Source organism: Eptatretus burgeri, chromosome 15 (genome assembly GCF_056783735.1).
Source record: "Eptatretus burgeri isolate ZD-2024b chromosome 15, Ebu_testis_v1, whole genome shotgun sequence".
Taxonomy (NCBI): Eukaryota; Metazoa; Chordata; class Myxini; order Myxiniformes; family Myxinidae; genus Eptatretus; species Eptatretus burgeri.
In genome coordinates, this window is record NC_140975.1 from 13,798,650 (window position 1) to 13,824,819 (window position 26,170).

Genomic DNA, 26,170 nt, shown 5'->3' on the forward strand with positions numbered 1-26,170 from the left:
CCTCTGAAAAATTGCTGTTATCTGCCCCACTAACAATCCTAAGAAGTCTCCCACTCTCATTCTCTCTGAAAGACCGCATGTCAAACCATCCCATCTACTTCCATAACAATCCTGTTCAAGAAGTTGAGTCACTCAAACTCTTGCGTCTCACAATCAGTTTTTATCTTTCTTGGGCAGTCAACATTTCTAAGTGGCCCTCCAAAGCTATCTCTTGACTGGGCATCCTCCTTCATGCTTATTTTTTACTTAGCACACCTAAACTCTTATCCACCTTCAAGCTTTCATCAGCAGCTTGATGGAGTACTGCTCTCCCTTCTGGACTGGTGCCCCCTGCCTCACATATTGCTCAGTTTGATGCCATGGAAACCAAGGCTTTCAAGATCATTGGAATCTCCTGCAATGAAGCTGAGTATACAGGTCAATCACCGTGACATCACAAGCAGGTCGGTGGTCTCTCTGTCTTCTACCTCCTGCCTTCTGATCTTGCAACATCTGCCCTTTCTGTGATTCGTCCCCCACCCCCCTCCCCCCACTGGTTTTTGCAGGGTGCATGCATTTCACAAATAACCTCTTTCTGGTGAAATTACTCAATCCAGAGTAATTGCTCACCCCACTCATTAATTTCTCTTTCACCTACCCTGTGGATCTAATTTCCACAATCTCTTCAATCTTATTCTTCCCTCCAAGTTTTCAATTCATTACCATCTGAGATCATCACACTCAAAAGCCGTGATATTTTCGACCCACGTTACCCTCCCCCCCCCCGCCCCCATCCTCACCTCTTTTCAAATTTCCTGACACCTTGTCCCCCTCCAGGTCCTGATCCGATCTGTGTTCGAGCTCTTCCATGAGCCTTTACCTTGTATCCAATTTTTGTTCCAGCTGCATGTGGTTAATGTGAATACAGGGAAAATATGTATTGATGAAAACATGTTCTGAATGTTTGTTATAAGTAGAGTGCCTTATGGAGAAGTCCAGCTGTAAATGTAAACCTAAAATACGTACTTAAAAATATGCATTTAACACTTGCCTCTGCACACCCTATGTAAACGATGAATGTTTAGGACTATGCACCACTCGCTATACATCGGCCGTAAATGACCAAAATACACAGCCCATCTCAAATCATACCACCACAAAACCATGAAGCACCAGCTCCTCCAGAGAGAGAGGTATGTGTGTTTAGCTATGAACAGGGTGTCATCGAAGTCTGGACCCCTAAGAAAAAAATATACATTTTGCTTTTGATTTATTTAATGTTCAAATGGATTCCCATTAACTTGCATACACATAACAATTATTGCACATATATTTCTCTGAACGTTTCTTCAGAAGAAAAGATTGATGTCAGAACATTCCTTACAAATATTTTCATTCAGCTATACGATGCAGCTTGGTCTTGTGCTATAAACCACAAATTTCAGGTGTCCGCATTGGAAAAAGTCTAGTGGAGTTAGATCTGGATGACGTGAGCCATCGCTGTCATTTTACTGGGCCACAGGATCCTATCCACCTGAAAGGTATCGTTTCATCCAGCCAGTTTGGAGAGTAAAAGTATAGTGTGGCGATGCTCCATCCATTTGACACCACACTTTTCTCAATCGTGCTAAAGGCATACTATCCAAACAAGGAACCCAAACCCTTTGCAACATTGCGAGTTAGCTCGCATTAACTTCGTAAACATTCACTTCGTAAAAGTAGGGGTGGAACAGAACATCACCCTGAATAGCACGCCACATCATAATTCCAGAATCATATTTAACATGAGCTCCTTCGGTCAAATTAGGATTCTCATTGCTTCAATATTGCCAATCATGACTGTTGACTCCCTGGTCAAATGGAACGAGACTTCACTAAAGATGATGTCAGATAACAATGTAGGTTCCACATCAAGTCTATGCAAACAAAATTCCACACATTGGTCAGCATCGTCTCCATGAAGAGCTTGCACAAAGATAACCCCTCTATGGGTGATATTTGTTCGCTTTCAAAATTATTGCAATGGAAGGACAGCTAATTCCAACTTCTAGTCCAATTAATCTCAATTATTTTTGAGGGTTCTTGCAATCACAGCAAGAACATTTTCAGAATTTGTTCCATCTGTAGAGGAGCGAGGAAGACCAGCACGAGGTTTATCAGCAACACCTCCATTCGTTTTCAATCGTTGTAACACTTTACTGATGAATCGTCACCTCGTGTTGGCTTAGCAGTTAGGATGGCTGGCTTGGGATCTTAGGGTCCTGAATTTGAGCCCCATTTTCCACTTAATTAACAACAGGTGGGATTGACTCAGTCTTCCATCCTTCTGAGATTTGTGAAATGAGTACCAGTGTACTGGTATAGGGGCACTGCATCAGCGGCATAGTTGTGCACCAACAAAATGATAGCTACCCAACAGCCAAGCTGCCATACGAAAGAGGAAGACTGATGAATCGATGACTTGGCTTTGGCACCTTGAGGTGTTTTTCATGAAAATAACTGCCATGCCTCCCTGTAGCTTTTTCCAGAAACATGTGACACCACAAATTCCACCTTCTCTTTATTGATATCGTGAGCCATGAGGGTATTTTATGTACCTGCAATATTAAAACCAATAATGAGCCATGAGGGTATGCAAACTTTAAAAGTGAAATGCCTGCTTTTCTTATGAGGCCAGATTTCTGAGTGTGTGTGGGTGTATATATATATATATATATATATATATATATATATATATATATATATATATATATATATATATATATATATATATATATATATATAATTTTAACCACTCACTCACTCACTCATTGACTGACTGATATTAATTTGACTGACTGATATTATTTCACATGCCAATGGACATCGAAGCCGATACACCAGGAGAAATCACAGAACCGTTGGAAAGCATCGATAAATATATATATATATATATATATATATATATATATATATATATATATATATATATATATATATATATGTATATATTAATGAAAAACAAATATGCAGGTGAGTGACCCAAGACAATGGGGAAGTACGGAAATTTGGTGTGCCCATGGACATCAAATCCGATAAATATATATATATATATATATATATATATATATATATATATATATATATATATATATATATATATATATATATGTATGTATATATTAATGAAAAACATATATGCAGGTGAGTGACCCAAGACAATGGGGAAGTACGGAAATTTGGTGTGCCCATGGACATCAAATCCGATACACTGTGAACAATCACAGAACCGTAAGTTATTGTAATTACTAAATACTGTTGTTATATTTCCCGATACTGCCAAAAATTGCATGCCAACATGACATGGTTCAATATCCTAAACTAATCAGAAATTCCGGTGCTCTCTCAATATTTTCACAATATCTAAAGTTCGACTAAAATATTGATCCATTGAAGCAATAACGGTGAATCAGAATAATTTGTGACACCAATTCACTTTTTTTGATTTTTACAGAAGTCAATATGTTGTTGATAAGCGTTTATAGAGCAAACATATATATATTCCCTGTTTGTGTTCAAACAACATCAGGATGCTGTTCTCAGAACGAAATGAATCTTTGAAATGACAAATTAATTTATGGACTCGAAGAACAAATAATTAGATTCCATGAGACATTGTTTAAAGGGAGTAGTAAGAGTCCGAGAAGTGTTAAAAGAAAAATAACTGGAGAGGAGATTATCATTTCGGATTATGGAGGAGTGAAGGAAGAACATTGTGTTCTACCAGTGGATGAGATTAAAGTGGAACTGCGTTTGGGAATAGCTCGAAAGACAATAAATAAATTGTCTCTTTTTTTGAAAGAGAAAGACAAATGATACCAATAACTTACCGGATAAAACAATTGCAGAGAAGATAATGAAGTAAGAGTGTACGATCATCATATCGAGGTAGTGAACCAGATTCTCGAGTTGTGGATGAGACTAAAGTAGATCTTGGTATCTGAAGCCTTTAACCCAACCAACGCACATGAACTCCTAGCATTGTATTGTGCAGCTACTTCAACCATACTTAGTGATTTTGTACCCAAATGTAAACAGAGTGCCTTACTTCTTCTTTTTCAGACTTTTACTTTATAAATGTGGTGACATGATAAAGTTTAAATAAAACATCAGACAATCACTTTGTACCAGAAACAATTATCTTTCATGAAATATTAAAGTTTTCTCTTTCTGAAGTCTTCATGGCTGCTCATTACCTCCTTAGTTGTTTCATGTTTTTGTGGAGTAATGATGACAATAAAAAAGAAAATCACTCACTTCCTTATCTCATTCACACAGTTGCTCTGATGTTTTGCAGATTTCAAAACATTTACCACACACGTCTGTTTTTCACATGAGTTTGTTGTTTTGCTATGACTGTATCCATTGAGCCTTTCCTGTATCCTTCAATGTGTTTGGAACAGCTGTAGGCCTGAGGCCTCGTCCAATTAAAGGTTGCTTAGCTTCTCTGATATTTATCAAGATGTGTTCTTTGCATTTTAATTTTCAATTTACTTCCATCTTTAAATCACGACACATTCCTGTACTTTTAAGTTACACTCTCAATTCTGATGTACCATACTCTGTTACAGAGCACCTGTGCTGCCTAAGCAGTTTCTCGGCAGGGGTTATACTGGGTGGTTTGCCATTGCCTTCCCAGCAGTAGTTTGGGGGAGGGGAGAGGGGAATTTGTAATTTGGCCATGGTACCAGTGAAAACTCGCTAACTCTGCACAAAGGATATCGTGAGATCATCAATACCCAACAACTAATGCCAGCAGACAGGATGTCTGGTTTAACATCCATCCAAGGGATGGCACACACATTAATAAATCACCCTGCCCATGAAACACCGGGATGACAGTTTATAGCTGGGTCGGTATTCGAACCCAGGATAGACAGCTTAGATGCAAGTGTGCGTCCGTCTCGGCCATTCTGCCATCTCCGGCTCAATACTTGTTTATATATCTACAATAATAAGTGTCTGTGTGTGTCAGTGTGTGTGTGTCTCCTCCATAACTCTAAAACCATGAAACGTAGTGGCTTGAAACTTTGCATGCATACTTTCTGAATTCCATGGGAGTGCATGAATGAAAATTGGGTATTTGGGTAAATTTAAACACCCCTTTTGTAGATAATTAATGGGGTGCACATCATGTAAAACCAAAAAAATGCTTACACCTTGGTCAGCCTACTTTCCCCTCACAGGGCTCCAAAGCCACCATTTTGTTTCGGCCTGCTCAAAAATGCCTTGCCTTTGAACCACAATGTACTCTCATGGACGAATTAAAGTATATAATCAAAATCTGTCTTCGGATTTGAGGATCAGTGCTTGTGAACTAAATAAGTGGCGAAATCTGGAGTGAAATCTGAAATGTTTAAGAAACTAGTGATTCTTTTGACGAAGAGTCGTTTTAGGGGCTTATTGTGCTCCCTCCTTCTCCATATTTACACAAGAAAATACAAATATGTAATTAATTAGTTGGGCGGCAGAGAAAATTCCCGAGATAGCCTATTTGTTTTTTACTTCTTCTTATTAGGGTATTATGTACACGTACACGTTAAAGAAGATATGTATACATAAACTTTTCAGAAATTAGCAATTCTTATAACTAAGTGTATTTATTTAAGCAAAGCTGTGATCCCTCCTCCATATTTACACAAGAAAATGCAAATACGTAATTAATTAGTTGGGAGGCCAGGGAAATTCCCGAGAGATTTTTTTTACTTCTTTGTTTAGAAGTTATGATGTACACATACACATTAAAGAAGTTATGCATCACCTCTGAGTTTATGTACTTAATAGAACTAAAATAACTCATTGAAAATTCAACAAGGTACGTTTTCATTCGAAGGAAAATAGTCATGATTAATATTTGATGTCTTCAATAAAAAGGTGTCCTTTTGTCGGCGATTTGTATGCATTGTATACTGTCGAGATGTCTGGGGGTGTGTTCAATTCTTCAGAAGTTTACCACCATTGATGCACCATATTTTACACCAGCTTATTTAGCATGATAAATAAGTGGATGTTGTTTGTGTCCTTTTTAATATCCCTGAAAACAGTAATTTTCCTGTTTGGAATGATTTTCAATTTTATTTAACTACAGGACAAGCAGATAGACGAAACAAATTACCTTGTTCCCCTGTGCAGTGCACTCAGTAAGCAATTCTATACAATTTGCCAAATTCAGAACCAAACTCCTGCTAAACTGCAGGTGTTCCAATACATATTCCAATTCATGTTCTGCAGTGTTTAAAATATATAATTCAATATATATTAAGTTGTTCCTCGATCATAGACTGACGTCTGGAGATAGACATATTGGACCAATTGCATAACCCCACTTTTTGCTTTGCGTGTGGGGAAACAATTTTTTAATACTTTATAAAAAATATGAAAATATTATAAAAAATGTAATATAATAAAAATTTTTAATGAAATTTACATTTTTGTTCCACTAAATTTTTATACAATAAATTATTTTTAAACTTTTGCTTAATTAATGAAACTGGCCTGACATCATGGCATATTGTGCAACGTTTATACATTTATATCATTAAATTACATTGAAAAAATTTCTTTTGAGTTAAATGTTTTTTGAATGATTAAAAAAAAATACGAATTCTTTCCATTAATTAAAAAAAGCTAATTCATTGTTTTCATTCTGAAGGAATCAACATTGTCCTTTGTCATTCATTCTACAATTGTTGGTGCTGTAAATGGAACAGTTTGTTAAGCTCACCCTCGTGAAGGGTGAGGCTATTGTATCATCCGCCTGTGTCAGTGCGTTTTTCCTTGCGTGTATGTGAGTCCACATGCAAATATACTTCATATCGATCATTCATTCATTCTCAGAAATAACACAATCATTATTCACATTGGTGGGTCCACCATTCTTCTGAACAATGTGGCCCATTTATTTTGGCCTTTCTCGCCAAAACTTGCCATACATGCTAAGAAACCCTGGGGGTGTCTAAAGGAGGGCCACCATCACGACCCTCTGAAGATGCTCACAACAAAGGTTCAACTTTTCACTGAAAAGACACGAGGATGAAAAAAAAATAGCTGTAGAAACGGTCTCCAAGCAGTAAGGAGGTGAAACAATGTTCGAACGGATGAGATATCAAAAGAATATGGATAGAAGAAAGCCTGGTAATTCTGGAATGGGACAAAGCTGCAGAAAAGGAACGATTTTATATTCATGAAAAATGGATGTGGCATCTTCTTATTGTGACCTTTATTGAGAATGGCAACACCATCGAAAAATTAATCAATCTTTGTACCCCTCATCTCTCTCCCTCTCCTTCTACTTCATCCATATTTATTGTACAACTTACAGGGCATTCGCTTGTGTAAATCATAGATATTATGTACAACACTGCAAAAGGGGTTACATACAGAATAGACAGTGGTTTGCTTTCCATCAAGTTTAATTTCTGGGGAGCACATGATCAGATTATAATTAGTCATGTGCAATCACAAGTAAAACAATATTCACGGTTATTCGATCATGAAGCATTTGCAGAGTAATACAGTCCATACAAGTTGAAATGTCCTGAACTGAGATTTTTCAAGCTTTTCTGCTGTAATCGAGGACAGATACAGGGAATATAAAGTTCCAAAGTTGTGGCTTCTAACTCTATTTTTATGATAAGCTTGAGAGAAATTAATAAAGTACACGGGGTTGTTCAAAGTTGACTTCCATGAATCTCCATGCCATGTGACGTGACAACATCACAACCATCTCGAGCAACGCTTGTTCATTGTATCACATTGTGCATGTCTCCATGATGTTGTACACATGAAGGATAAAGGAGAATGAAAACAGTTACACCCTTTGTGAGATCATTCAAAAGCACCAATTGAATAAACAAACGTCTCTCATGGCTGACAATCAATGGCTTATTATGATGTCGGTGAATAGTTTTGGATCAAACCGTCGTTGTGTGTGGAGTTTCCATGTTAATGTAAGGTGAGATTGTCTCATAAAACTTGGACTCTGAAGGGTCATGATGTCTCTTCATCAGAACCATGTAAGAGCTCTTCTTTCTCCAAGCCTTTCAAGCACACCAGAACACATGATTATCACTTATTGCATGTACTCAGTTTAATAAACCTGTATATTTGTTTACTTCATCTCTGCCATTTTTATTGTGTCAAAGTTTGCAGACATCTTATATCTACGTACGACACTCTTATCTTTAAATATATATTCATGGAGCATGGTCAAATCATTGGATAGCCTCCAAGCATAACTATGTCATAAGGTGTTCTGTGGGGAATTCTGGGATCAAGCAGCTCTCCTGAATTCTATGGAATTTAAAGCTCTCAGAATTATTGGAATCTCTCGTGATGAGGCCAAATCATAGAGTTTGTTGTTCTCACATCTCAGACAGGTCAGTTGTCTTGAGGTCTTCCACTGTCTATTCCCAAATATTGCTCCCTCTTCTCTCTCATTCCTTTGACCCTCCTTAGTAAATCCACGATTCATTTGTTCTTCCAGTCACCCCCTCCTGGTTAAACTTCCGAAATCCAGTGCTAACTGCACACCTCAACTCTCTTTTTCATCGCTTATCTCATCTGTGGAACCACATTCCAGACGCTGTTTTATCTCACTCTTCCCTTCAAGACTTCAAGCAAGCAGTTCACCGCCACCTCTTTTCATTCCCTATCCTGACCCATGATCTTTGTTACCTCCATAAACCTTTCCGAATCCACCCATTTTACTTGATAGTTTCAGGGCTTCCTCACCTCCCTTTACTCTGTTTCCTCAGAGGTCCGCCTAATGCAGATCATCTGAGCCCCAGGGCTTTTGAATCCATCCCCCTCCCCCCTTTTCCTCCTGTGAATGGCCAAAACGATCCTCACACATGAAGCTGCAAGGGGACACTGTTACAAATGAATGTTCCCCAAAGGACTGGCTAAATACGCAAATTAATGGTTTTATTAAAAGGAAAATATGGGAGAGAAGGAAGGACAAGACACTATAAATAACCAGAATCGATCTGGCAGTTAACATACAGAAATAGGGCAAAAGGAAGCAGGCAAACTTACGTATATACAAGAGAAATACACCCCATTCATGGTGCCAAAATACTGGACTCAAACACCATAAAAGGAGCAGGCGAGGATCTGAGCAGGCACGGTCTTGTATTGGGTCCATGATGACCCATGCTGATTGGTGTTGCACAGAGATGGTGCAGGATGGTACAAAGACAATGATAAGGTGACAATGAGGAGATGCGTCTGTGGCTTCATGAACCATCTGTATCTCATCAGCGAGGAAGTGTGTGTGTGTGTGTGTGTGTGTGTGTGTGTGTGTGTGTGTGTGTGTGTGTGTGTGTGTGTGTGTGTGTGTGTCTTTGTGTTGATATGTCTCAAACCTGAAGCTCTCTCAACCCAACTGTGTGCACATGCATGTACACGACCTTTATAACCTCAGGGCCCAACCTTATGCACAGCAGATCCCTTTCATTGGCTACCTGATGCCAGTGGGTGGTGCCACCTTCCAGGCAGTCCACCCCTCTCCAGAGCTTCACAAATCACTCTCTCACCATGGCTTGCCATCTTTGGCCAAACAGCCCATGATGATCTCCATTCCATTAGAACCAATGCCTTTCTGGTGTCTTGGTGCCCAGCAATTCTTCACCTTGCCTCACCTGTTTTTTAACTTGCCTGTTTAAAACAGGAGGTTTTACACAATACAACGTTATTTTATGCTGCTCTATCATTTCACATATTACATCCAACTTTTCTCTGACAGATCCCTAAAACAGGTGTAACTCTAACCGACTCGAGCACAGAGACCAAGCTATTCTTACCACATTCTATCTATGAACCCCCCCCCACCCCTCCTCGCTCCACGTCACACCATTTTCCTGTTCATTCACTGGCTTGATGTTTGCCCACTCTCGGTGTGACCTTGCTCTTTCATGAGCCTTACTTTTGCATACATTTTTATTGCTTATCCAGCCTCTTCTTCTCTTCCCCTCTCCATTCTTCCCTCTTCCTTTCATCTCCACTCTTTTCTTCTCTCTTCCACTCTCCACTCTTCTCTCCTACTCTGAACTCCTCTTACTCACTACTCTTCTTTCTTCTCTCCACTCTCCTCACTTCCACATGGTTTTATGGAAAGACAGCAAAGATGGCAGATCCAACCCGAGTTTGGTCCCAGAATTCCCCAAGTAAACATCACATGTGTAACTTTGCAAGGTGTCCATTCTCCATTCATTGTCATTGACAAGAGGTAATTACATGTACAATATATTTGTTATAAACTTCTCGTGATAATAAACTTCTAAACTTTTGACATATACCGATTAATTAATATAATATAGACTAAAAATATTGTTTTGATTAATTGGCTCAAAGATAAGTTTGTTCAGAAATAATTGACGAAAACAACGACTGAACATCCAATAGCACGACTCACTGGATCTTCAACACATGTCTCAGGGCTGGTACTGTTACCTAAAGGAGAAAACGTGACATTTGTTTCAGTTTATAACAATTTATAATATCTACTTTCATGTTGCAGAACCAAATATTACAGAGTAAAGACAATATGCGCATTATTTTGGAAAAGTTGAAAAACAAATGAATGAAGTAGTTTGCAGTTGGCGAATATAATATAAAATTATAGTTAAGTTTTTGAAATAACATTTAAAAATCAGTTTTCACCTTCTCCAGTTGTTTGCTGTTTCTTGTAAATGATAAACCCAACCACAATTAAAATTATAACTCCAATCAGGGTGATAGAACATACAACTGCGATGGACCCTTTCACGGTTGTTTCCAACTCTTCAAAGAAAACAAAGTCCTTGGCCACACCATACTTGTTCCGCACCAGGCAGCTGTACTTTCCTTCTGGATCTCCTCTTCTCATGTTCAAACTGCTGACGATCTGGAATTGATTCTGGTCATTTGGACTCACTACGGACTCACTCCCATAAACGAGGAGTCCCTGCGGATTCCACCACGTGATGATTGGTCTCGGTTTGGCCTCGGCCTCACAAAGCAGCCTCCAGGAGGTGCTGGAGTTCACCACCTCCCTCCATATGTGCAGGATCCTTGGATGCACTGTATTAGATCCACACATACATGTTTAAAATAACATCATATTTTCTGGTACATTCAATTCCAATATTTCGGGTGATTCATCAATGTGTGTGCTGTTCTTCGGATGGACGGGTAGTCCCATCTGCTGGCATTATTGGTGAACGTTAAAGATGTCATGGTGTTTTTCGCGAAGGGAAGGTGAGCTATTGATGGAACCATGGGCAAATTACAAATTCCTGCCCTAACCTGAGATGAATGTCAGGCTTGACCAGCCGATTCGTAGAAGATTTGGGCCAAGCAACCCCACCAGAACATGAAAATATTTGTTGCCATTAAAAAATATTAAGAGGATGATTCGTTAATATGCAGATTACTCTCATTAAAACTACGAAATATGTTCCCACTATGGGGTCAGGGGTCGTCATTGACTTCAAGCTGGACCTGCTTTGATCAATGGAAAACGAGTCTTTGTTAAAGCAGGTGGCGGTTGACATCGACAGACAAGTACAATGATGGAGTGAATGAACAAAATGTTGATCTCTTAACCGCCGTGGCAAGCAAGGAGGTGCTGACGTTTTGGACGTTAACCCTTAATCGGAGGAAAAAATCCGGTCGGTATTGGGCAAAGGTTCTCACTCACTCTCATCCTGTATCAACCTCTGCTACTCTCCAGTTTCCCTCTTAACTCCGAAACGTCAACTTCTCATTTTTTCCCCACACAGCGAGCATACTTCGACCTACATTGTGTTTATTCAGTCACTGTATTATTGATTGTTATTTCAATATTATATTTTAGATATTCTCTCCTATCTTGGCTTTTCTGGTGTGAAGATCCCAGGTAGCCGATTTAACCATGAAATTTATTATCACTTGTAAAAACATATAGTGGCTTGGCATACACTTACAGTATTCAATTAGAGAGTTCAGAAAACTCCTTACCCCCACACAGTCTTGAGAAACAAGGACATGGGCGGGGTCTGGCAGCAGCAAAATTGGTTGGTCGTGATAACATGAAATGTCCCAATATTTCATCCAAATATTTCTAAACAGAAGGGTTTCAAAAGTCATAAAGTTGATAATTCAACAGTGTTCTGCAGTGTGCAAGTATATAATTCAATTGTAATAATAAATTTTTTTTTTTAAGGTTTACTGCTGTTTTTTTTTTAGAATTTTCTTTTTCTGAAGTTTACTGCTGTTGCTGCATCGTCTTTTACACCGCCTTATTTAACACGTGACATTGGATATTCGTGCCTGTTTGTGTTCTATAAAACGTCCCTAAAGTCCCGGTCACACCTTGACGTTTTAGCTAGCGATGGCAACGTATTAAAATGTATGTAAAACGCTGGCTTACGTTGAACTTTTGACGTTTTTTTTGGTCTTACTTGGTCTTATGTATAACGCATTGGTAACGGACACAGAACGTTTCGTTGTGTTATAGATAACTTATACCAACGAATGCTGAACCTGTTGTCGGCCTACACAACCGATGCCCAACGATAGTCTAACTTAGGCATAGCGCGTTGCACGCATCGCCGACGATGTCGTGACGTAGCCTATTAAAAGGCTGACGCACAACGATTCGAATCATAACTGCCGTAGAAATGGAAGTGTCAACATCGCGGTCACACCTTGGCGATCTTGCCAGCATATGCCGACCTAAGAAAAATGTGTCTAAAACGTTGGGGCACGTCAAATACGGTATGAGTAAGTTTGGTATACGTGAGTAGAACGCTAAAGTACGCTATCATACATCGTAGTAAGTAGAGTACGTCAAGAAATTTTAAACATGTTCAAAATTTTACGACGTACTCGGCGTATGACACACGTTCCGCATGCGATGGGGATAAGTTTTACACACGATATGTGGACGCTTACACACGTCCACAAAGGCTATTTATAAGCTACTCATAATTCGAAACACGTCGCAGTAATGTCTTTTTTACGCGAAACATTTCTAACTTATGTTTGACGTGCTTTGAACAAATTCTGTACGTAGTCCCAACACACATCGACGTATGTAGACGTATTCCAATGACGTCTTCCGGTCGACAAAAAAAAATAAATGAACGTGTTTCTAGCTTACAACTGCCATATAAAGACGTGTTCCCAGCGGTTTTGGGAATTGGTATATAAAAATGCTGCTCATAAAAGGGGAACCCAACAGTGTTTTCGAGTCCTTTTTGAGTCGATGTCCATGTCAGCAGTAACAGTATCAGTATCAGTATCAGTATTAGTATTAGTATTAGTAGTAGTTTGTTCATGTTGGCAGTTGTAGGTGAGTGTGAGGGGGAGGGTGTGGGTTATGATGGATCGTCCTTGCGTTTAACGATTTAACGATTTAAATGATAAACTCAACGATTTAAATGGCTGCAACTCCACTATTGAAAGTCGATGCTTACGCTCAACAATTGGATTTTTTTTACACTCAACGACTTTTAAACGGTACCACTCAGCTATTTTCATTGTTTACAATGAACGATTTAAATTGCTGTCACTCGCCTTTGTTTTTTGACGCTGGGGTTTGGAAATTTGAAGCGTTTCTTCTGAACGTGTTAAAACGCTCAAACTCGACTATTTTAAATAGACGCTGCCGATGGACAATTGGAATCATAGCCAAGCTAGACATCGAAGTGTGAACATCCTCGTCATGCCGAAGAAAAGTTTGAAGAATGCTGCAAATAAGTGTCCTGGCCGTGGCCGTGGACGCTGACGCAAGGTCGATCCATTATACCGACGTCTTTCAGCCTATGAGTAACTTAAAAGTAACGTCTGTCGATATGTGGCAACGATCGCGTAACGTGCCAACAACACGTTAATCATAGGTTAGAAATAAGTTTCGGGTACGCTAAACATTACCTCGGCGTGTCTCAACTTATGATTAACTTACAAGTAGCATGTGTTGACGTCTGTCAACGATCGCAGACCGTGCATACAACTTGTGGCCAGCGTAGCGGAACGTGTGAGTCATACGCCGGCATACGTCGTGAAATTTCAAGCATGAAAAAATTTGAGGACAACCAAAAAGTACAACGTTTAAAGCCAACGTACAATGACGTATGGCAGTGTTTTTCAGCGTGCTCTCAATGTTATCAAAACTTACCCATAACGTATTCAACGTGTGCCAGCGTTTTAGAAAAGAAATTCAAAAATCGGCATACGTTGGCTAAAACGTCAAGGTGTGACCGGGCCTTAAAAACAGTAAGTTTCCTGTTTGGAATGATTTTTAGGTCATCTCATCTCGATTCTCAAAGAGATGAACTCATAAAATGGGCCATGATGGCCGGATGTTTGTCTGTCCGTCCGTCCGTTAACGTTTGGCTATTTTTGCTACTCCTCCATTATCACTTGGCTGATTGTTCTGAAACTTGACAAATTAATAGAAGGCATTAACCCGCACAATCGCCCTGGCTTCGATTTTTTCAGTTTTGGATCATGGGGGCTACCATGGGGAGTTACCCCCCGAGACTTCGGATCCCTTATTTTTACTACTCCCTCCTTATCACCTGGTTGATTGTTCTGAAAGTTGATACATCAATACAAGACAATAGCCCACACAATCGCTCAGGCTTCCATTTTTTGACTTCGAATTGTGGAGGCTCCAAGGAGGTGTGGGGGATGGGGGTACTCTCTGAAACTTCAGATCCCTCCTCATTCCTTATTTACCAACCGATTGCTCTGAAAACCTGATACATCACTTCCACTCGATGGTCTGCAGGATTGCTCCATCTTAATTTTTTTTTCAGATCAGGGTGGCGAGCATTTGGGTTACCCCAAATCTTACCCTGTAACTTTCGGTCGCAGGAGATCAAGTTGGCATGGGTTTGAATCTCGGTCTGAACTACAACCCCAAGACATGACCATCAGCCCACTCAAGGCTATTTTTCAATTTTTTTTGACTGCCAACCAGAAAGAAAGATAGACTAAAAAAATTATCTCACTCCTCTCTGCACATGTGCGATCATGACAATTTCAGAGCCAAAGTGCTGCTAAGCTACAGGTTTGTTTTCTGAATCATGTTCGGATTCGTATTAAAAAAATAACAATCAATTGAAATGACATAGTTCCCTCATTCGTACACTGACGTTTGTAGACAGAGAGACAGACAGATATACAAAGTGAACCAATTGCTTCATCCCACTTTTCGCTTCACCTGTGTGGTGTAAAAAAAGAGAGAGCATGGTATCTTTAACGTCCACCAACTAATGTGAGAAAATGGGACAACTAGCTTCACAACCATTCGAGGGCGACCTATACTTTGTGATACAATGCCCTGTCTGCGAACCAGCAATCTGACAATTTATAGTCGGGTTGGTAATTGAGGCCAGGCTCAAGAGCTCAAAGGTAAATGCGTACCTTCACACCATCGTGTTTGACTTGACATTAAACAATATTATCACCTTCATATATACAATACGTGCAGGTGGGTTGTTGGGGATTCACTTCGACTGTACCTGTGTTATGAGTGGTGCAGGTTCGAGGTCTATCAAGGCATTATAAAAGCACCATTGTAATTAGAGAAGCAATTCCAAAACAAAACAACCCATTGGATGCGAGTTGTAATTAACAATGATCAAGTATTTTGCACTTAAGATTACCCACCGTCAATTCGAAGCTCTGTTCGCTTTCCTTCCTTTGCTTGAAATCCACTCGGACGCCATTTATCCCCTGAAAACCACGTCATTTTCAAAATAGTGAACTCAAACCGACACACGTACATCCCCTCATCCTCCATCTTCAGATCTCTGATCCTCACCGTGCCCTCTCCCTCACTTGGGTTTCCCACGATTTGAATTCTCCCTTCAAAACTCTCACCTATGAAATTTGTAGCGCTATCAAGGATTACAACGTTGGACTCGTCTGCATAAGCTCTGGATAAAGTCAAACTTAATCTCTTGACGTTGTTTGCTTGGTTGTGATGAAACCAGCAGGGAAGAGTCACATCTTCGCTCCGAACACCGATAACCTCCCGTTGGACACAAAGTTCCATCAAAATACCGTCATGTTTTATTTCCTCAATTGTGCAGTGATTCGTGTCCTGCGAGCTTTGTGATTCTGTGACAGGCATGGAAGAAACGATTGTCAAACTTTTGATTTGAATAACAGTGTACTAAGTACAAGGTTAATGCAAATGTATTCACCAAAAGTGAAAAGGACATACCTTAATTTTTTGTGAATATGTTTGGATAAATAAGTTTTTTAAATTCCAAAATTTTTGTGATATTTATTTATAATCTATACCAATAAATGTGTGTGTGTCCTCCATAACTCCAAAACCATGAAACCTGCTGGGCCAAAACTTTGCATGCATACGAAGGGAACTCCAAGGGAGTACATGAATGAAGAATGGGTATTTGGGTAAATTTATACAGCCCCTTTGAAGATAATTTTGGGGCCGTTCCAATGAAAAATCTTGGTCAGCCCACTGTCACATCGCTGGGGTCTGAAGCCACCATTTTGTTTCAGCTGACACAAAAAGCCTTGGTGATTTTTGACGATGACCTCTCACCAACTGATTAAAGTATATCATTGAAATCTGTCTTCAGATTTGAGGATCAGAGTTGGTGGACTAAATATGTGAAATCTGGAGTGAAATCTAAAAATTCAAAGCATATAAGTGTAGTTATTTAAGGAAGGCTATGCTCCCAGCTTCGACATATCCAGCAAAGCGATGGGTGGGATTTGCAAGTGTGTTTGTCACCTTACTCCTCTGAGAATCATGATAAAACTTTTTATGATGACATTTGTTACCACAATGCTAACTCTGGGATTTAAACATATATTTTCTCACAATTCATCTATATATTAATAAAACTCTCATATTGTATGTATGTATGTATGTATGTATATATATATATATATATATATATATATATATATATATATATACATACATACATACATATATATGTATGTATGTTCCCGAAATACAGCCAAAACAGTACACAATAGCGTAAATATTTTAGGGCCACCTTACTCACCATTCACCTGTGGTGTGCAATATCAAGTTTCGTTCAAATCAGGCAACGAAAAAAATTATTACAAAATAATTTTCCGATTCAGTCAAGTACTCTTCGGGAGTATTTGATCAATGCAAACAACCTCAGTGGTATAGTTCGCAGGAGCTATGTTCTGTTTTTTTTTCTTGAAATGTTTTTTTTCATCAACCAAATTCACAAAGGGAACCCAACGGGTTTACGGGTCGCCTAGTGCTTTATACAAAGCCCATTTTGGGGGTATTTCAACCTGCATACCGAGGGAGGGAGGGTGGTGGCTGGGAAGAGGGAGGGGAAGGGGTTGGGGTTAGAGGAGGGAGTGGAAGGATGGGTAGAGGGAGCAATGCTGGGTACCTTTGCTTTCATTCTCCTCCTCCTTCCTTGGTCCCCCTCTTCCCTATCCCCTCACCAATCCTGGCCTTCCCTCCTCACTCTCCCCTCCACCAACACTCTCTCTCATATTCCTTCCTCACTCTCCCCTGCCTCCTCACTTCCCCTCTCCTCACTCTTCCATATATCCTCCTCACTCTTACCTCTCCTCTCCCCCACTTCCTCACTCCCCCCACCTCTCCTCATCCCCCTCCCTTCTCTTTCTCCCTCCATCCTTTTTATTTCCCCCCTTCCTTACACCCCTACTCGCTCCCCCTCCCTGCCCTGCACCCCTCGTCGATCCCCTCCCTTCCTCACTCCCCCCTTCCTTGCACCACTCCTTCTCTCTCTCTCCCCCTTCCCTCTTAATATTCCCGTCAGCGAAGCAACTGGTTGTATTTGCTTGTACACAAGAACATTTTGTTTATTACCCGAATATTTATTAGTCATAAAACGTACTGGAAGCACCAGCTCCATTATGGAGTGGCCAGGGGGTGATGTTATTATCATTATGATAATTAATGCCATAGCAGAGTACCTGACCTACGGGAAATCTTGTTTCAAAAGTGCAACATGTTCTTCTGATGTTCCTTTATTTGGGCGGTGTATAGGCAACAGACTGCTGCCTCGATCGCTCAAAAAAATAAAAATAACCCCTTTTATGTAGCATACTACTTCAAACACATGCATACTACTTCTGTGCATATATAATATATTGTGGTTATACAGCTCAGATAATTCCAATTGCACCCAAATAAATTAACATTTAACATCTCTGAAAGAAGAAAATGCCAAGTTTGGCAGAATTTTTTTTTTCCAAAACTTGATGGAATCAAATGAAACTTCAGGAACCACATCTTCAGAGTTTTCTGAGTAATCCCAGAAAGCTTCAGCTTCCTAGATCAGAAATATTAACATCCTTGAGTCTTGACCAATCCTTTTCGCAAAGCAGATTACTTAGAAGCGAAGCAGTAAAAATGGGTTTTCAGCCTTGATGTAAAAACTGTTCTCGAACCGGATGCCTTCATGTGGTCTGGGAGTTTATTCCACAGGTGGGGTGCAAACCGAGCAAAAAGCCCGATCCCTCATGATGCAAAATCATCGTGTCTTTGGCACAGATAGAAGTCCAGCAGTGCTTGACCTAATGGTGTATGTGGATGTTTGATGACCAAGTAAACTTTGCAAACATGTGGGCTGGGCTGGTGCCATGTAATATCTAAAAACCAAAAATAAAAATTTAAACTCGTTCGATATTTTATTGGGAATCAGTGCAAGGAAGCCAGCACAAGGGTGATGTGCTCTATTTTCTTAGTTTTCGTCAAAACCAAAACCCATGCAGCACTATTCTGAACATATTGCAGCTTTCGAAGGGATTTAGCAGGTATACCAATAAGGAATGAGCTACAGTAATACAGCCTGGAAGAGAGAAAGTCATGTATAAACTTCTCTGTATCAGGCATCTTTAAGGAAGATCTCAATGTGGAAATGTTTCTGAGGTGGAAAAATGAAGTTTGACACACTGTCTTGATGTGGGCTTCAAAAGACAGAAATGGATCGAATTACATTCCCAGCTGGGGGGCATAACAGCCCCCTTCACCCTTTTGTACTTCATTCCATTGGGACAGGGGGAACGTGAGGCTCGGGCAGGAATTTGTGATTTTTTTTGGCCAAGGTGATGGCGATAGCTCGCCTACTCTTCACGAAGGACACCGTGGGATCTTTAACATCCACCAACTGATATCGACAGATGGGATACCCGTTTATTGTCCATCCAAGGGACAGCACACACATTGATGAATCACCCTCTTGTGAAACAACGAGACGACAGTTTACAGCTCGGTCGAGATTCGATCCCAGGCTGTGCTGCTTAGAGGCGAGAGTGCATAATTCTGGGCCATCTTGCCAGCCCAGAGGTCACATCTAAGCTGTCTAATTTAGGTTGAAATCCCGACCCAGCTATAAAGTGTCATTGTGGTATTTCGCAGGTAAGGCGAGGCATCAAAGTGTGCGCCTTCCATCGGATCGACTTTAAGCTGGAGGACCCGTCTGGCAGCACTTATCGCCAGCACCCTGAATTAATCACAAATTCCTGCCCTGACCAATTGCTGGAAAAGCAATGGCAAACCACCTAGCATAACCATTGGCCAGGCATGAACTGCTTCAGCAAAACATGCTCTGTCAAGAATGTAGCACATTTCATTGAGTGATGTCCTCAAATCAGAAAACATTTGACTCAAAGTCGTACAGTGGGGCATTGATAAAAGGGAGTGAGAGGGAAGCGTGAACAGAAAACTCACCAGAGAGAAGAATCTTACAGAGGATGATGGAGGAATAATAGAACAACATCACGTTTTACCGATGGAGCACAAGATCCTCGGTTCTTTGTGATGGAGTGCACATATGAGAGTTGAGAAGAAGTAACTAGGTATCTTGGATCCTTAACCACCCACCCCTCCCACTCCAAATGTCAACATGAAGAACACAAACCAAAACCCACAAAAACATTTTGCTTCCTCTCCGACTTTTCCTCACAACATATCAGGAACTCCATTCCAAACTGAGGGTGTAGATTCACACCTGGTGTCTAGTCTTGAGAGCCACAGAGGTAATGCTCCTGTTTTACCTATCAGGATCTCACATCCCCAGGGAGTTCGTTTATCGATCCTCACTTCAGCTTTGATGGGTTGTTTCAACGAAAGTGTATATTATCACTTAATGATATGGAAAAACAGGAAATTTCGTTTTGTGGTTCTGTCGATTGCAAAATAAATTCAAAACACATTTTTGGGTTTTTTTCCACAACTTTTATGGTATTTGTACATTGTTCTGCCAAATCTTCCCTTTTCTTGGAATGTTGTGTTTTTTTCTGCTTTGTACAGTACATATATATCAATGCCAGGTGACCTCAGGTTGTCCTGTTTTAGTCCCGTGAAAATGTTAGGATTTTTATGGATCCGATGTCGTTCATTTATATAAATATAAGTTTGGAATTTTTTTAGGATCGATCGATCTGGTCCATGTTTACCATTAAATTGCTTTCAAAAGTCTGTGGAAAGAATAGAGAACAGTGGACAAAAGGTAGGACAACTCTTTCAAGAACTTTATTGAATAGATATGCTGCAGAAGGTAAGTAAAGGGAGATGATGCTGAAAGATTAACAAGATAAATAATCGTTAACCATATATACTTTTGTTTGCCAGAATGGAGATTGAGATCCAAGTCACTGAATTAAAATTGGCATCAAGTAGTCATGGGGTGGAAGTCGATGACCCATTCATGTCAAGGTTGGTGTTAGGGGCTCACGGTTCCAACCCGCAGCATCTTAAACCCTGAGTATTGAGTCAACCAATCAAAACTGAATATCGGTCAAATATGCATTCTGTAGGAAAATGGAATGTCCGATGTTGAAAATGTAGCATCGGAAATTGTGTCACGATTTATAAGAAGATTTACAGTTTTAAACAAGAGGTGGGGAAGCAGTCCATACAACAAAGTTTATTGACCACACTCGCCTCTGAGCTGTCTCGCTTGCATTGGAATGTTATGCTTGGTGTTGGCTTACTGGTTCGGGTGGTGGGTTTGGGATCCGAGGTTCCAAAGTTCAAATCCTGCCCCGCCGTTGAATTAATAACAGGTGGGGTTGACTCAGCCTGTCATCCTTCTGAAGTCGGTAAAATGAGTACCAACTTGCTGGGATGATTGAGCCATTCGAGTATCCTGTGTCGCAGTGGCGACCCATCCAGGATTGTGCCCAATATCCCAGGAGACTGCTTAGGCAGCACCAATGCTTTGCACAGAGTATGGTCTCAATGGATTTGGATTTGGATTGCAATGTTGACAGAGCTATAAACTGTCATTCTGGTGTTTCATAAGCAGGGTGATTCATCAATGTCTGTGCCGTCCCACAGATGGACGTTAAACCAGGCGTCTTGTCTACCGGTATTAGTTGGTGAATGTTAAATATCCCATGGTGTCCTTCATGAAGAGTCGACGAGCTATCACCGACATCATGGATAAATTCCAAATTCCTGCTCTCACCCACTGTATGAGTGATAGTCTGTGCCCCCAGCAAATTCATTATGACCTGCAGTCATGTGCTATGTATGAAAGAAGAAAAAGAATATTGACAAGAATGTAACTTATACAACAGAACCACAGCTTTTGGCTTAAATTAAAATGCCTACCCATGGTTCGAAGAACTTTGTCGAAGCAGGAAAAAAAAATGTTTGCATGCTGAGAAAGACCATGATGATATGTCGTTGAGTGGCCATATAGTCGAGAGAAATGAGATCATGAGCACCTGCAGTTCTAACTCTTAATCACAGCATAGATGCACCTGTCTGATGGGAGTTCAGGAGGTGGATAAACCTGCTGAGGATGTACTGCGATCATAGCGTACGTAATTTCATCCTCTTCGTCCTGTGAGATGAACAGTTTTGGAATCAAGTGAGAATTCAAAGAAAGGGAGGAATTATAATTATATCAGCCAAATAGCTTGTAACCTGTTGATACACTCAGAGTGCGATCGATAATTTCATTACCCTGCACACACGAAGCAAAAAGGTTTGTCTGTCTGTCCATCCGTTTTACCATCCGCTCAGTTTATAATTGAGGAACAACTTGTTTAAATTTAAATTGAAGGAACAAATAATTAATTTTACCGTACTTTGGCTCTGATTTCGTCCCGATCGCACATGCGCAGAAAGGAGAGAGATAATTTATTTTGTACTCTGTCTGCCTGTCTGCCAATCAAACAAATTTGAAAATCATTCCATACAGGAAACGTACTCTTTCTAAGGATGTCATAAAGGACACAAACAACAAGCACGAAGAACTTACATAACTTGTTAGGGTTATGCAATAGGTACTGGTTAAAATGGCGGTAAAACCCAGAATTAATTTTTATGCCTTTATTGAAATTGAATTATAGACTTGAACACCGTAGAACACAAATCACCTTCACAAAACAGTACCGTACTTACATTTTGGTTTTGACTTGTCGCTGTGCTTCTGTAGATGACTGTGGGAGATAAATCAGCATTAAGAAACCACTTGGATGGAGTAAAACAGAATAATATTGTTTGCCCCTTCTTGTAAATATATCCGCAAAATAAATCCTTAATTTTTGTTGTAATTGTTGATGTCCTGTCTGTGATGGACCACTTCGTTATTGTCATCTCCCCACTGCTCTTCGTTTTCCCTGTTAACGCAATGAGTGGTTATCAAGTTGGATTGCAGGGTTTTGGCGGTGTGGGTGAGGATGTTGTCATGGAATGTGTGCACTCATGGATTGGTTGATTGGGTTGGTGTCAGGATGGGGGATGTGATTGATCTATTGACCTCCTCCTAAATGTCAATAATTTTCCTTCGATTTCTTTCCATAATATAAAACAAATTCATGCAAAAAATGTACAATATACATGACATGGCTAAAAGTATGTAGACACCTGCTCATCCAACATCTCATTCCAAAATCATGGGCATACAGAGTTGGAGTTGGTCATGCAAAATTGGTCAAAATTACAAAATTGGAGTTGGTCAAAATCATGCAACATATGGAGTTGGTCCCCCCCCCCCTTTTTCTGCTATAATAGCCTTCACTCTTCTGGGAAGGCTTTCCACGAGATGATGGAACATTGCTGTGGGGATTTGCTTCCATTCGGCCCCAAGAGCATAACTGAGGTCGGGCCCTGATGTTCAGTGATTAGGTCTGGCTCACAGTCGGCGTTCCAATTCATCCCAAAGGTGTTCGATGGGGTTGAGGTCAGGGCTCTGTGCAGGCCAGTCAAGTTCTTCAACACCGATCTTGAGAAACCATTTCTGTATGCACCTCACTTTGTGAATGGGGGCATTGTCATGCTGAAACAGGAAAGGGCCTTCCCCAAACTGTTGCCCCAAAGTTGGAAGCACAGAATCATCTAAAATGTCTTTGTATGCTGTAACGTTAAGATTTCCATTCATGGAACTAAGGGGCCTATCCTGAACCATGAAAAACAGCCCCAGACCATTATTCCTCCTCGATCTAACTTTACAGCTGGCACCATGCATTCGGTAGGTAGCGTTCTCCTGGCATCCACCAAACCCAGATTCGTCCGTCAGACTGCCAGATGGTGAAGTGTGATTCATCACTCCAGAGAACGTGTTTCCAATGCTCCAGAGCCCAATGGCAGTGAGCTTTACACCACTCCAGCCAACGCTTGGCATTCCGCATGGTGATCTTTGGCTTGTGTGTGGTTGCTCGGCCATGAAAACCCATGTCATGAAGCACTCGATCAAGAGTGCTTGTGCTGATGTTGCTTCCAGAGGCAGTTTGAAACTTAGTGGTGAGTGTTGCAACCAACGACAGACAATTTTTCCACGCTATGCTCTTCAGTACTGGGCGCGTTCCAATTCTGTGAGCTTGTGTGGCCTACCACTTCACAGCTGAGCTGTTGTTGCTCTGAGATGGTTCCGATTCACAACAACAGCACTTATAGTTGACTGGGATAGCTCCAGCAGGGCGTTAGCTCATTTGATGAAATGACTTGTTGGAAAGGTGGCATCCTATGACGGTGCCACGTTGAAAGTCACTGAGCTCTTCAGTGTGGCCCATTCCACTGCCAATGTTTGTCTATGAAGATTTATTGCTGTATGCTTGATTTTATACACCCGTCAGCAATGGCAGTGGCTCGGAGTTAATTTATTTATATAATCCCAGCCACCTGGGTTTAGTTGATTTGGTGAGCTGATTGGCTATTCCCTCCATTCACATGTGAAAGATATAGGTGGGTCTTTCTTTAATATATATATATATATATATATATATATATATATATATATATATATATATATATATATATATATATATATATATATATATATATATATATCACAAGACTAAGTGTCAAAACACAAGTCAAGCGAAAGCAAAAATTATACGAAGAATGCAAGCGAGGAAAACTGAAATAAAGATATTTTGAAATGATTATTAATACTTCAGTGTCTCACCTTGTGTAATTTCTTCTTTCTTCCTGTAAATGTAGAACCCAAAAGCAAATAGGAAAATAAAAAACAGGCTCAGGGCCATCAACCAACCGACTATGGCTTTCTGGGCATGTGCACTGTTCTTGCTCTTGGGCCCCTTGTACATCAAAAACTTCTGCTCTATGCCGTGCTCGTTCTCCACTGTGCAACTGTAGTTTCCTGGAGGATCTTCACCTCTGATGTTCATCACACTTACCACATTTGGAATGCTTGGATTCTCATGAACTATGCTTGTTTTAACGAGGTGTCCATGTGGATTCCTCCAAATGATGCTTGGACTGGGTTTACCTTCACCTTTGCACTCCAGTTCTACTGTGCTACTTGAGTTCTCTTGCGTCATCCAGATGTGAAGGATCGCCGGCCTCACTGTGAAACACACACTCTTCTTTATGAGATAGTATTGCTCATTCTTCCATATTTATTACTCCATAAAGCTCTATTTTTATAGGCATCCTGTGTAGAGTAGAGGTACATCCGACCTCTTTCACAAAAATATAGTTGCTGCCCAAGCAAAGGTCAAAGTTTACAAGTCGTTACAAGTTGCAAAGTTTATATCGGACTTTGTTTTTCCAGTAACATGTTATTTACCTCCACCACCGAAGGTGAAGGAGGTAATGTTTTTTCACCCCTTTCTGTCTCTTGCGTCGCCGAAATAGGTGACCCTTATTGTCAGTAATTCTGTCTGTTTGTTTGGATGTTTGTTCTTTTGTCATCAGCAAAATTGGTAGTAAACGTGGGCCGATTTTGACCAAACTCTGGTGGTATCTTATGACCTTGTGCTTTGGAAAATGTGATGGTTGCTAGGGACGCTTTGGTTCCCTAGCAACAACCGAAAAACCTTCAAAATCGGTACCGTTCATGCGAAATCAATTCCGAAAGCCATTATCCCACGTAGGGTTATGAAATTTGGCAAGAATGATCTACAGGTGATGCTCTATCAAATATATTCCGGTTTTTGTGATATATGGAATACTTTACCCACAGTGCCCCTACAATTAGGGTATGCGCGAAAATTGGCGAAAATTGAAGGCCCCCTAGCGACCAGGTGAGTCAGGTCAGGTCAGGTATGGAAGCATGTGCCAGAACAGCACGTCGCTGCGTCCACTTTCCGCCGGTACTCCAGGGGCCTCCGTCTGGCCATCCCCCAGGCAGATGCCAGGCCCATCCCCATCTCCTTGAGATGATGGTCAACCTGTTGCAACCATGAGGCACGTGGTCGACCCACTGGCCTCCTCCACTCATGAGACTCCCTCGCTGAGAGAATCTGGTGAGCAGGATCAGAGTCAGGAAAACGAGCCACATGTCCATACAGCCGCAACTGACGCTCACGGACTATGCAGGTAACAAATCTCATCCGAGTCTCTCTCAGCAACCGCTCGTTGGACACAAAATCCGACCAGCGATAGCCAAGGATTCTCCGAAGAGACCTGGTACCAAAGGAATTAAGTCTCCGTCTCAGATCCTTGGTCAGAGTCCAAGTCTCGCACCCATAGAGCAAGACTGGAAGTACCAAGGACCTGAAGACTCGGACTTTCGTCCTCCCGCACAGGTACCGGCAGCGCCACACCCCATGATCCAGTGAATCCATGACTCCCCAGGTCCGACCAAGACGTCTATTGACCTCTGACTCGCAGCGAGCAGAGACATGAATATCACTGCCAAGGTAAGTGAATCTCTCCACGACCTCAACATCCTCACCACAAACAGACACAGACAGGACAGCAGCA

General features: G+C 40.7%; 1 protein-coding gene across 2 annotated transcripts in view; it reads right to left on the reverse strand.

Annotated features, from left to right (window-relative positions):
• LOC147011562 (immunoglobulin superfamily member 10-like) overlaps positions 1–26,170 on the reverse strand; it is a 127,879-nt gene that overhangs the window by 59,938 nt on the left and 41,771 nt on the right. The window contains exons 5-8 of one of the 2 annotated variants that reach the window (XM_085857035.1): positions 24,548–24,809; positions 23,094–23,110; positions 13,489–13,506; positions 10,829–11,079 (exon numbers count right to left, since the gene is read on the reverse strand). In XM_085857035.1, the coding sequence (XP_085713161.1) occupies positions 10,829–11,079; positions 13,489–13,506; positions 23,094–23,110; positions 24,548–24,809 (548 nt within the window). Of the gene's footprint in view, positions 1–3,848; positions 4,012–10,828; positions 11,080–13,488; positions 13,507–23,093; positions 23,111–24,547; positions 24,810–26,170 lie in introns of those variants that run through there. The other variant, XM_085857034.1, reaches the window with a different exon arrangement.